General features: G+C 35.3%; 1 protein-coding gene across 4 annotated transcripts in view; it reads left to right on the plus strand.

The window, feature by feature from the left end:
• Positions 1-14,402, plus strand: part of GRIA2 (glutamate ionotropic receptor AMPA type subunit 2) — an 85,968-nt gene that overhangs the window by 65,550 nt on the left and 6,016 nt on the right. For all 4 annotated transcript variants that reach the window (XM_015624337.2, XM_015624336.3, XM_015624335.2 and 1 more), the window contains exons 10-12: positions 338-708; positions 4,693-4,891; positions 14,096-14,343. In XM_015624337.2, the coding sequence (XP_015479823.1) occupies positions 338-708; positions 4,693-4,891; positions 14,096-14,343 (818 nt within the window). The remainder of the gene's footprint in view (positions 1-337; positions 709-4,692; positions 4,892-14,095; positions 14,344-14,402) is intronic.

A 14,402-nucleotide genomic window follows, 5' to 3' on the forward strand; every position in this document is an offset into this window, starting at 1 on the left:
TCAAATGCAGATGAAGTTGGGAGAACGTGAATGCATATTTCATCCTTCTGACCAGGTGAAAAGCAAAGTACTTTGCTGAACTTTTAAATGCCATATGCTGTTAAAAGGGTATATATAAAAACAAAAGCTTGGAACACACCAACCATATGGCTATATGTATTTCAGTACAAGTTCAACTAAAAATTTCTGAAATTCTCTACAGGATGTTCTCGGTGAAACAAATGTTGCTGGTGTCTCTGCTGTCCTATTTTCTATTTGTGAAATGCCATAGAAACTAAACCATTTTTTGCTCTGTCCATTGCATTAGCTATTATTTGCTTTTTCTCTTCCTTTACAGAAAGCCGATATTGCAATCGCTCCATTAACTATAACATTGGTGAGAGAAGAGGTGATTGACTTCTCAAAGCCCTTTATGAGCCTGGGGATATCAATAATGATCAAGAAGCCTCAGAAGTCCAAGCCAGGAGTGTTTTCATTTCTTGATCCGTTAGCATATGAAATCTGGATGTGCATTGTTTTTGCCTACATTGGGGTCAGTGTAGTTTTATTCCTGGTCAGCAGATTTAGCCCATACGAGTGGCACACTGAGGAATTTGAAGATGGAAGAGAAACGCAAACTAATGAATCAACTAATGAATTTGGGATATTTAATAGTCTCTGGTTTTCCCTGGGTGCCTTTATGCAGCAAGGATGCGATATTTCGCCAAGGTTGGTTACTCACTCATTTCAACTTTGTGCATTTTTGGTCTCAGCCATCTCAGCCAGAAGAGGTTCGTGGTGCATATATTTTCATTCTTGGAGAGAAATTAATTGCTATGATTTTTCCCTCCCTAAAGTCACAGAAGTCCTTGAAGTGAAAGCACTTGACTGTGACATAGGGTCAGGATGTAGTTGATCGAATTTGTCTTAATGTCGATCATAAATCTGCCAAGTGAAGTTATATACACCATGCAGAGACTGTAAAATGCATAAGGTTCACATCATTCCATGCCTTCTTGGAGGGGTACCGTGTTTTTGCTGCATATTCCCATTTTACAGTTGACAGTGCATATAGTTCACCACAACTGTAATGGGAAAAAAGGATAACATACTAGTCACGATCTGCAGAGGCAGCACTTTCCCTCTAAAACTCACTACATATCATAACATGGTTATTAACACGCTCTTATTGCCCAAGAGAGCCTTGAACTGAAGTAAAAGTCCTGTGATGGCTCTAGTTTCATGTGGATGCTTGCAAAACACTGCTGTTTTTCCATGGCCTACTTTTAGAAAAGTCACAAAGGAAATTATGAAAATGAATCTGAAGGTCCAGTTTATAAGTGCCTAATTCCTCATGGATTTTCTTCTACTTTATTAGGGACAACTGTAAAGCACTTAAGTTAATTCCTTTGCAGTTCATTAAATATTCTATTTTGCTGGTGCACAAGTGGTTATAGCCTTGACTCAGCGAACTGGTAAGTAGGTAGGCAAATAGCTGCTTGCTGCTTGAAGGAAATGCAGTAACAATTTAAATAGGGCAGCAGGGTTTAAGGAAATCAAACCAGAGGACTTAGTTGAACTGCTTAGTATAATTGCATTTCTTGTAAACATCCTAGTGTAAGACAGGGAACAGGTCAGTTTTGAGTGAGTCTAGTGGTTGGTGGTCAAAATAAATCAAACCAAGGGAGCATTTCTTAGATATTAAATCATGCATCCCAAAAGGCAACAGCAGGTTTTCAAGTTGTTCTACCACAGAAATAACAGCATTTATTGTGTGAGAACTTAAGCAATTCTCTGTAAATGCTGCTGTATCACAGCAGGAGATGCCAGCCTTTATGGTGAAAGATGCAATGCATTTGGCACATAACCCAGTAAGAATTGTATACAAGAGACAAGACAGTGAAGAGGGCAAATTGCTGCAGAACATGAGAAGTTTTGTTAATTTCACTCCTGTGGGGTTTTTGTATTGATTACAAAAGCTGGAGTTGTATGCTAAGGCACCTATTAGCACAAAATTATTTTTATTGAATCGAGGCTGTTTCTTGTTACCATTATTATTTTACTATCTATGAAAGCACAGTGGTTGTTTGACAATTGGCTTGATAAGATTTGAAAGGTAGTGCAAGAATACTGATAGCACATGGTCATCATAAAAGGTACATGAGACTCAGTTTCGGATATTCAATATTCAGTTTCAGTGAAGCGTTTAACTTTATTTCATTGAAACCATAATTTTGAGGAAGGTGGTTAGTTTTTATATTATCTGTTTATTATAAAAATAGAAAAGGGCTAAAAAACACTTGTTGTTTCTGGTTTTGCACCAGAACATTTCACTGTGGAGTTTGAGCTGCCTGCAGATGAATCAGAATAAATATAAAAAGGACAATCTTTAGGCATCAACAAAATACCTTTCTTAATTTTTGCACTGCTGCAATGATTTCTCGACAACTAAGACTTTTAGAGCAGACAAGTTACTAGGGTTCTCTAATCTGGAATAGAAGGTGCTGAGTAAGACTGGACCACCTGGAAATGGTCTGGTAGTAGCAGTCCCTATGTTGCCTTATGGGCAGTAAAGGAATAATGGAGTAGGATAATATATTATGTGGTAATCATAACTTACAGCAAAGTTTTCCTCATCTTTTCTGAAATGTGGGTGTGCTCTCTGTTCTGCCAGATAATACCTTACTAAATGCAAAATATGGTGCACAAATTTAGGTCATTGTGCACAGAAATTTTTATTTTAGTACCTAAAGATTTAGTACTTAAAGATCTAGTAAATTAGGTTCTTCTAAAGTATAGGATCATGCTAGCACATTTTAGGAACTTTTCAAAATGTACATAAAAAAAAAAGCAATTACTCATTTAACTGTGAAAGACTGCCTGGGGAAATTCTGAGTACAAATGACACCCCAAATAATTTTACCTGTAAAAGGCCATGAGGGAGCATAATTTCTGGACTGGTATTGAGATTATTCTTTTTTCACAAAGGCAGTGGCAACTTTGCTCATGTATCATGGGCATTTGAAAATTATTGTCATTTAAAGAGGGTGTCATCAATACAATATAAAGTGCTATAAAGATGACAGTTATTAAATACACATTGGCAGGTTTTTACTTTGCAAATATGTAATATAATATATTCAGTGTATCTTACTGGGTTCAGTATTCTACCTGCAGAATTATTTTATATTGCAGTTAGTTCAAAATAGGTATATGACGTTTTTTCAAAGATGACAGAAAGCATTTTTGCAGACTATATCTCACTTTAGAATGAGCTTGAAATAATTTTTTTCCTAGGGTACTTTGAATAACATATTTTAGGCCTTATCTGACTTGATTTTCATGTAGTAGAGTGAATTAGTGAGTCTATTGTGACATGGAATAAATCTTTTAATGTAAGAATTACGACAGAGTTTTTATGCAATAGCAATTGGAAAAAATAATTTGTCCAGATTTGGTTCTATTTAATTTTGTTCTTAGCTTACTAAATCCACTTCGCATAACTTTATAATTTTTTATAATTTTATAATGTTTATAATTTTTAAATCTACATATATGTAGTTATATCTATATGTATGTATAGTCTATGTCAGAATTAGTTTTTGCTCTCATTCACAATGCAGTGGGCTGGGTTAGTGATTCCTAATTTGTTTACTTAATAAATAGAGGAGACACACCAAGACAAACCTAAAATACTGCAGTGCCCTAGTACTAGACTTTTAGCTAAATGCACATTTCAGCCAAATAATTAAGCTCATCTCCAAAGATTATGTACTGCTTCCTATAATGTCTTATTTGGAAAAAAAAGTGGTAGTTAATGTCAAACTTTAAAGGATCATGGAAAAAAAAAAAAAAGCCAAGTTTGACAATAATGTAATATTAGTATTTCTCTTATATTAGTTTTCTGTTATTGAAAATTACTGAGTTGAGATGTGTGCTTTACACTGTTTTGTATAACTTCTTGAGTTCTCTTTTCTTCTTTCTTCTTGAGCAGGAGAAGCAAAACACAGATCCATAAGAGCCCGCCTGCTGCAGTTATAAACATCAGATTATTATTACTATTTTTAAAAATATACTTTTTCCATCATTTTTCTGTATTATCACTGATTGTTTCATGTCCAGTCCTCAGTTTAAGTGCTTGTATCTTTCAAAAGTCGTGTGCACTTTCTAGCCTATAGATATTCCCTGGGCAAGTTTTTCTTACAAATAATGCTGTTTGTTTCTCACTACAGATTGCACACAGCCAGCATAAGCCATTGTTTTGTGGAAATCAGTCTTTGTCTGAATGTCTTAGGAAAACAATCAAGACCCTTGATTTTAAAGTGCATACTGGTTTACCTGAAAGGGCTGTTTTGCTGATTTTGTTTGATCCTCATCATAATGTCACACAAAATCACCTCAGAGGGAACAAGTTTGTGTTAAATATAGCACATTATGATGGGAACAGTTTCTTTCAAGGGCTGTCAAAACTTTGAAGAACTGGATCACTAAGTTCTTCCAAAAGTAAACTCTGGAGTCCTGATTTCAGCAGAGTCCCAGGAGATCCAGTGAAGAATGCCTTGATTTCCCATCTGATGCCTATGCAGAGCTGGGCTCTGAGATAGCCTGAAATGCCTCCCTATATTATAATGCACCGTTTGCATAAAGCTGATAACGTGTTCCTTTTTAGGACTGCCATTTCACTTTACAAATCCATTTCATACTTGTTACTAGATCCCTGTCGGGGCGCATTGTTGGAGGTGTGTGGTGGTTCTTTACCCTGATCATAATCTCATCCTACACGGCTAACTTAGCTGCCTTCCTGACGGTTGAGAGGATGGTGTCTCCCATTGAAAGTGCAGAGGATCTTTCCAAGCAAACAGAAATTGCTTATGGGACATTAGATTCTGGCTCCACTAAAGAGTTTTTTAGGGTAAGAACCTCTACTTTTTAGATTTTTTTTTAAATTTATTTATTTTTTTAGATTTTTTTTTAAAGTAGGTCTTCTCTCATGTAATTGTGTTTTCCCTTGGCTTTATTAAAAGATTGCTATGAAGGTGTGATTTGTGCAGCTCAACTCACAAATATAAATGTTCCTGTTTATTTATAATTGTTACATTTTATTATTTATATACAAATATAAAGGTCTTGATATAAATATGCAAAGGAAAATCACCTGAAAAAACTGCTCCACTATACAGTGAAAACCAAGGTATGTTTGAAGAAGGAAATTGATGTCATTTATCTGTTTAATAGTTCTGCTATATTTTAGGTACCCATACAGTGAATAAGCACATGGGAAAGGTGTACATTCATGTCTTAAAAAGTATTCTACATGATTTTTCAAGCTTGCAGATGGGGAATGGGATGTAATCCTGCTGGCTGCTGTAGAATATACACGCCTGCATCTGAAAACACTTCTTACTTGTATTTGCATTACATTAATGCCTTGGAAGCCTCACTCTCTACCTCTGGGTATTGCAGCTTTAAAACACATGAAACTTTCAGTGTGTGAGTCTCAGGCTGCCCTTGAGACATCAGCTAGCCTGGTGAAATCCATCCAGCAAATGAGTGGGAGACTAAGGCTGCTGACAAAAAAAACAGAGCAGCCTCGCCTTGTCTGTGTGCTCCGTGTGTCTCTCACTGTATGAAGAAAGTGCTTCTGAAGTCCTAAAATAGAAAGAAACTTCTGTTCTCATGGTTTTTAGTGCATGATGTTACATTTAACAAAGTGTATTTTTAAATAGTTATAAATAATTCGTTTACATTTCAAGCATACACTAACATGAAAATGAAATGAAACAGGTTCTCAGGTATTTTCTATATGCTGTGTAATTAGAGCTAGATTGCAGTTTTCACTGGATCCTGTAATGGATCCTGTAACATACTTAAAGGTAATGGAATACATAAGAATCATACTTGTCTCAACTATAGAAATTTTCAGATTTTGAAGATAGGTTCAGTAATAATACCTGCTGCTGATTGCATTCCTGTCAGCTAAAGCAAACCTACCATCAGGTGTACAAGCTGGTAAAAATGAGATTGGGTTTGTGCTAAGAGTGCTTAGAAGCATTCAGAAGCATACAGGCATGTTTCTGGTTTTGTGAACCTAACCCAGAACACGGCTGTACTTAGGATTGAACATGAATTAGCAGGTTACTTCTGAATAGTTTCTCTTCAGAGATTTTTAAGTGTCTCTTTTATAAAGAAAAAATATTTGTATGTATTGCATGCATTAGTATCTAGTTGTACTCCTAGCACACATGTACACAACTAGTGTTCCTGGTGATTGCTTGAGCATTAAAAGCTTACTTTTGGAAAATTAGTTAGAAGCTTTGTGAAGACATATTCTTCATCTTTGGTTAAGTTATCTTTGACTCTGCACAAGCAAAACTGATGATTTCTGGAAATTTCTACTCAGAAATTTCTATCACAACTTGGTACATTATGTGCAAAACAACTTGTTAGCCTGATGCCTCTATCTACCATTTGCTAAAAATCCCTTAAACTTGTCCAGTTACTTTTCAAGAAATGTCAGCTGTCAGAATTTCTTTTTAAGAGGCCTGAAACTCAAGCTCCAAGAATGATTCTCTTTGCTCAAGACAATGTTAAAGGAATCTCTAGCACTAAGGAGACTAAAATTCCACCTAGAGTCTATCTGTCTTCTGACTGGATTGGACTGGATTTGTGATTTTTATATGACCTGAAATTAGCACTCAAATTCTTTGAATAGCTGAAAACAACTTGAGTATATTTTTGGCAGCAAGGTAAAATGGTCTGGCTTTTTCTCTGCCACTCTCATGAATTAAAAAAAACCAAACATATGGGGTTTTTCAGTCAGTTTTCAGGAAGTAGTGTATTTATAAGATGGAATGTATACTGAATCTTTACTAGTCAAGCTCTAATTCCTGGGGCAGTACAAAATACAGGGTAGTTGGGTACTGGGGATGAGAATGGTATGCTGAATTATCTTTGCTACTAAAACATGTTTTGTGATAATACATTACACAATTGGAGAAGAGATGTTTCACAGTATTTTTCAAAAAGGAAGTCTCAGCAATTGCCTCGATGGTGAAAGTCAGCTGAAAAATCCTTTTCTGAATAGCTGAGTATAAATGTATGCAATGTTAATGGAAAGAGGTGGGATCAAGCCTTTTTCTGGCTCCTATGACTGCTCATCACATATCCCACAGACAGTAGTCATACAAGCTAGTCCATCTCACTTGGGGATAACATCCTTGGCATTCATGACTAAAGGATGAGTTGCCTTTGCACTTTACCCCAATTTAGGTAAGCTCCCTAGATTTAAAGGTAGTATGGACCAGTAGGAGATATTCTTGCCAGCAGTGCATAGAGCATCAGTTGGCACTGCATCAAGAAATATGAGAAAAAGGAATGAAAAAGCTCTGCTTCTCTGGTGTTTCTAGTGCTGCTTTAAGATGAGCAGCAGAAGCTTGGTACATCCTGTCTAGAAAATACCAGTACAAAAATAATGGGTTTTAAAATATTTTTAAAAGAAAAAATGTGACAAATAAATATTATTGACACAAACATCAGCAAGATACTATTGCTTGTTAGTAATAATCTTGTAGATAATTTTATAGCTATACATCTTCAGAGACAGAATTTTTATCTTTAATGGCACATCTGTCAGGTTTCTGTAAATACCAGAATGTGTAGTAGTTTTCCTCAGGAGATTTCAGTCGGTACTAGCAGAATCACAAGTACGATCCAAGTCTAAAGACTGAGTTGGGATATTTACCACTTCTGATATTTGCTAATGCTTCTACTTTTTAGATAGTTTTGTAGAGCTCTCAATGCAACTGAAAGCCTAAACAAAGGTATATATTGCATTGCTTTTGCATTTTTTGGCAGTTATGGGCAAAACAACAAAGTATGTGTAGTTTCTCCAAAATACTCAGTGAGAATGCAAATCTGCAAGCAGCACTGGGGAAGATTCAGGAGTCATTTCAGTTGGTCTTGTGCAGGTGCATCATCATCTCTGTAATTGCTGGGTCACAGGTACTACTTGATGGAGAGGTAAATGGTGGGCAGTGAAATGTCCTCACTCCAGTATGTCACAGTGGCCCTGTCCACAGTCACACACTGTCCTTGCCTTCGGTGATTTCGCGTTGGTACGTGCTTTAGCCAGGACATATAGCTGAACTTCGAAGGGGAAAAAAGTCTCTAACCCAAGAAGACAATCTACTGCTCACCTGCCACTGCAGATGCTAATTTTAAGGCATTATCTATATGTGTTAACTCCTGAAGTTGCCTCACTCACTTTCATGGGCCATGGCACTGGAAGAAAGAACCAAAGTAAGTATGCAAGCATTCACTGGAACATTTCCATGCTTTTCACCTGCTTGAAGGCACAATGAAAATTAATATCAAAGTGATACAATGAGAACAAAAGTTAATTATTTTTACAGTTCAGTCATATTTTTGCTGTATGCCTAGCTCTGTTCATTAAAGATACGTACAAATTGGATAGACAAATGAAATCAATCATCCTACCTCTTTTCTGTTCCAGAAGATGAATTGTAACTAGTCCTCTAAGTAATAAGGCATCTCAAAAAGAAAATGTGCAGAGCAATAACGACATTAATTTACTGATTCTCTGCATTAGTTTTTGTTTAAAATATCTTCATAAGCACCTATTTTTGAACCAGCAGTGTGACACGGACAGACCAATCTGTTTCATTTTAACTGTTTTGGTGGCTTTAAGAATAGATCCTCTGCCAAAATTAAAGCAAGCAGAACTGCTCCATAACAAAGCATCCTTTACCTTTCACTGGGAAGACAGTTCAAGAGTTGCTTATTCTTGCTGAAGAGGCAAGAGTTACAAAATGGAAAGATGGGCATTGGAAACATGATGGAAGGATGACAATCCTTATAATCTTGTAGAGAAATCCTCTCACATAGTGGAAAGCTGGAAATAAACGTAAGAGCTGACAAGACCTTGAGTAATTTCTCCTGCAAAAGTGTTGTCTGTTAGGAAGCAAAGAAAATTTTCCTTGAAAGAAAATAGCAGTGTCTTTTCTGAGTATCTTCAACAAAGTCCAGTGCCTCTATTTTTATAAGTATTTTGAAATATTTTTTAATTTGTAAAAGTATTTATGTTAACAATTGCATTACAAGAGGGGATGCAAAAAAACCCCTACAGCAGTCTGTGAGCCTCAGTCTGTCTTCATGCACATCAAAATACTGGAATTTCTAAAAGAATAAGCCAAAACCACAGGAAATCTTTAGTGAGAAAAGAAACATGATTATTTTTCTTTAAATTAAATTAAAGTAAAAAACTATGAATCATACCTTCAATTTTTTGAAGTTTGAGATGTAGAAGAATTATAGAACTTACATTTCCAGAGTTTCATTTGGACTAGCTCCACAGAAGCCTCTAAGGACTTGAAAGACTCAGCCATGAAATATCTTGTAATATTTACCATGGACTCTGGTTGATAACTTAAGAGAGGGTTTAGGACTGGTACTTCATGGGTCTGTGAAGCAGATGTGGCTGGAAAGTGCAGGTTTGGCTCTTTAGTTTGACAGGAGAGAAAGGTCCATAACTGAAATAGTGAAGAGAGTCAGATCTGAGCACTGAGTTAGTGCAAGGACTGCAGTTGCACCCAGTAGCATACTACTGAAGATATGCTTGTACTTTCCTGTGATTGACAGGATTCAAGTGATTAATTTTCACTTCTCTCTTGTTTTTTGAGATCCTTGCATCTGGGAAGCACAGAAGAATTGATTTAGGCCATTTTGAAAGATATTTTAAAAGAAAGAATGCAGTAATCAGTACTTCCTCTTTTTTTCCTCAAAGCATTTATTTTTGTTATTTTTCAGGTTTTATTTTTTTTCTCTTTCCACATTGCACTTGCTATGGTTAGAAACATCTTTTATTTTCTAACTTGTATGTACTTTTAACTAGTTCATTCTTAATTGTTACAGTGCATTAATAATTATTATATCGAATTTTTTTCTTCTCAGTGTTTATTTTCCTGATGCATTAATGCTGAAGGAACAGAAGTGTACGTTGTTTGCCACCCAAGACTTTAGTTTGCTTTGTACAAAGGCTTTAATATTTCTTTATCCTTTCTAGAAATAATTTTCTCCCAGTTCTATCACACTGTTTTCTGGTAACCATTTTGATCTTAGTGACAGATCTGTGTTTCTTTTGTTTTTATCAACCAATGATCTCCAATTTTATTGCAGATTTTCTTATTGATCCCAAATTGCTGCATCATGCTTTTGAACTAGAAAGTTTGGTTTCTATCATCCTCATGATCAGATTTTTCCACTTCTCATATATAATAAATAAATAAATAAATTCCCATCGTCTGTGTTTTGACATCCCAATTTCCTCTCCTACTAATCCTAGTCATCTCTGTCTTGTAATGTTTTCACTTTAAAATATCATCTGAAGTTGTGCATGCTCTGCAGTATTTACACCGAAAGAGCAGTAGTTTGAATGTTTTTTCATTCCTCACTCCAGGTAGTATCTTTATGGTTCTAGTCTCCAAGAACAGCATTTTCAGTTCTCTACAGATTTGTGACTGCTTGAGAAAGTACTTTTATGTTTTGAGATTTAGTTTATTCCCTCTCCCCCGGTATGGGTGCAATGAGATTTTTTTCAAAATTGTAGAAATTAATTTCTTGTGACATTTATCTGAGTTTTTAAAGAAATGACATTGAAGTGAACTACTTTCATTTTATGAATACGCTGAATGGTGGAGAGAAATTCCAATTCTGAGGGAACTAAGTCTCAAAGGAGAAGCCATTTCAGCAGTTATTTTAATGGAAGTTAAATTATTTGGGAACCTTGGTAAGAACAACCTTGGTCACTTAAGTCCTTAAACCACATGGGGAATATGATGATTATATAAAGTCATTGTCCTGCATATTTATGGAGAAAAATTATCTAAATACACTTTTGAATAATTAATTCATGAAGTAGAATATTTTAGATTTTTTTATTAGTAAGACCAAATATATTAAAAATATTTTTGGTAGCTCAATTACATAATGAAAATTAAAAAGACATAAAACTACATCTTAAGAAAATGTAAGTAAATTTTACCATTATTGAATAAATATATCTATATATTACAAAATTTAGAATTTAGATTTATTTGAACTTATTCACCTTAAGTATTTACTCAATATAAACAAGGGTGTTTTAAAGCACTTAATCTTCAGCTAATTAAATTTAAGAAATAGTTCTGTTCTTTTCTGTGTTTGCTTTCTGACCGATTAATATTTGATTAACTGACTAAATTAAAAAGTTTTGGCTTTTGTTACACTTTTTAGCTACTGATGACATTACAACTTCCCGTCCTTTTGTTTGGTATGGAAGGTCAACAAGATGGTTTCACGTATCATATTTGAGAACTGGAGATCTGCTCCCACAGTACAAGATCATCATCTAGTAGAATGTTAGTAGTTTGAGGAGCTATTTCTGTCAAAGACTTACTAATTACAGCACCCCAGTTTTAAGAATAATAGGTCTTTGAATGTCAAAGTAGAAGTTACCTGATGACCCACAAAATAAAGTTGATAAAGCTTTGCATAAATTAATTTCCTAATTAGTTTCTTAATGAAGGTAGTATTCTACATTTGAATTGGATGTGTATTCTGTAATAATAATAATCAAATTTTAGATATAATAATAAAGTTATCCCAATTTATTGTAATTTTCTACAGAATAATCATTAATATTATTTCATATTAATTATATACTTATAATTTTTAAAGTTTATATAATGAATTTTATATTGTTTTATTTTCATAGTCAAAATGCCCAGTGGAGACATGATACTTAAAAAAAAGTGTCAGTCCCTGGGGCATTTTTGTATCATTGTATTGTTGCAGAAGTCTTAAATAACAGGAAAAAATTGTTCATTGTGAGTATTAGGGTCTCATACTGCTGTTGATTCAATCAATCAGGTGTTGATTACAATACCAAAATTATAATTAGCTTCTAGCGTTTCACATATATGCTGAGTGTCACCTTGCTGTAGCAATCAGCCACAGTAATTGAGAGCAATGTGGGTCATTTCCATACTCTTGCATTCTTGTAGTCATTATGGCAGTCTGGAATGGTTCTGTTATTTGTAGTGCATGGCAGCAAGTGTGGAAGCCCAGCTTGCACACGGGGCATCTTGTGTGTACACAGAATGCTAGATGGCCTCTTAGCACTGGCATATTCTACACCTACAGTTCTGCCTTTCAAATAAATACAGATTCTGAAAATAATAAAGGAAATAAAATGGCACAGTTCTGAAAACACAGTGTATTACTAAATATATTGTGTAGCAATATAAAAAAAAAATCTAGAAGTCACCCATATTCCCTACAGAGTGGCTCACTGCTCTTATTTTTTAGGAATCTAGACAAGACCGAGGACTAGGTAGGGATCCAGACTTGGAACTGTATGAATTCCAGCGTGAAGTTTTTCAGTGTTCTTGGCTGCAGAGGACTGCACGGTCATGGCCAACCCTGAGTGTCATTATCTGGTGATGTTCTTATGGAATGTCTTACAGATTTTCATTTTCATGATTCCTGGGTCAGATTTTCCTACCTTCATCCATACAGTAAGGACCTTGTGAGCCATCTAGTGGGAAGTTTCTTCTTAACACTTGACCCTTTGGGAAACCTGTTCCTTGCAACCTTTTCCTGTTCAGCTGCCCAGCTGATAGTACACAGTGATGGTTTACTTTGTGAACTGGCTCTTCAAAAATGGTGCAGTAATTTTTTTAGGATTCTTCTAGTTTTTAGGATCATGTCTTAGAGTTCTTTTGGGTGGAAAAAAAAGCAATGTGTATGCAATATGGTAGATGTTCCAAGAATCTGAGAAACTTGTGCCTTCAGCACAGTTATTTTTCTGTCATTCTTTTATGCTGAGTTGATCCAAATCTTTTTGGTATATATGGGTAGACTGAGTATGTATAGACCAACAGACTAGAACATGTAACAACTGTTCTGCAAGAGAACTTGCAAAAAGTCAACTGTGCCAATGTGTATGTAGATTCTGGTAATATTTAGAAAATATTTAGTGGTTCTTGGTACTGCCAGAACCTTTTAATCTAATAAACATACAGAGATCATGGAGAAATCTGGGCCTCAAAATCTTCCTAGACTACATTTCTGGACATGAAGATCAGGGTAAGTTTGGGAAAATGCTCATGCTGTACCACAAGTACAGTGAAGCCTTGGGAAATTACACCTTGAAGCATTATTGATCCTTTTATACTTCATTCATTTTAAAATGTTGTCATTATAGATGTTAGAGCAGAATAGCAGTTTTGAAGTGTATAAGATAGTTTTAGTTGAGAAGTGCATCTAATACATTTTCTCATGGTATAGATTTGGTAGTTTAGCACATAAAATAATATCAGTAATATCTGACCTTGACTCATCATATGTCCTGTTGTACTTGCTGTCTCTTTGATAGTATTTCTTCGTTTCTGTGGCATCTAGGTGGTAAACTCTTTTCCCTATATTTTTTTCCAGGTTAAAAAATAACAATCAGTTGGTAGTTAAAACTGCCAATTATAGTTATAACTACCAACTGGTTAAAGCAAAAGAAAAGTACTTCAGGTAAAAATCTTTCTGAAGGAAAACCCTCACCTGTTGAGTTGGAGAGGCACATGGAGTATTAGAACAATTTTGAACGAGGTGCCCCAGTATTAATGTTCCCTTCGGCTTTCACAGCAATTTTAGTTTCCTCTGTGGAGCAATCTGAAGTTTTCTAGTGCCACTGACACATTTCAGCTCACCTCTTGTTTGCATAATGCACAGCTGCAGAGCTGCAAAAAAAGATCATCTTGTTTGAGTGGGAACACCTGAATAACATTTTGCTGAAGTTTGTACAAAGACCTTATCTTTTAATCTGGCACACCTCTTATAAAGGAGAAGTAGCCCTGTTTGTTTCAAATCTTTAATATAAACAAATACAAGAAAAAATACAGTGACAGCATAATATTAATAGAGAAAGAGAATGTAGTTGCTGCTGTCTTTCAACATTGGATAATAAACTTGTCTAAAAAAAATCAATATGACATAATCATATTTTCCCAGGTGTGCTTTTGCTGTCCACATAAAGATTAGTTAATTAGGCTTCATATTGTCTCCACAGAGATCTAAAATTGCAGTATTTGATAAAATGTGGACCTATATGAAAAGTGCAGAACCATCTGTGTTTGTGAGGACTACAGCAGAAGGGGTAGCTCGAGTACGGAAGTCCAAAGGAAAATATGCCTACTTGCTGGAGTCAACCATGAATGAGTACATCGAACAAAGGAAACCCTGTGACACCATGAAAGTTGGTGGGAATTTGGATTCCAAAGGCTACGGCATCGCCACACCTAAAGGATCTTCATTAAGGTGGGTGGAATAGTATAACAATATGCTAAATGTTGTTATAGTATCCCACCTACCCTGAT

The sequence above is a fragment of the Parus major genome, chromosome 4, assembly GCF_001522545.3.
Source record: "Parus major isolate Abel chromosome 4, Parus_major1.1, whole genome shotgun sequence".
Lineage (NCBI taxonomy): Eukaryota > Metazoa > Chordata > Aves > Passeriformes > Paridae > Parus > Parus major.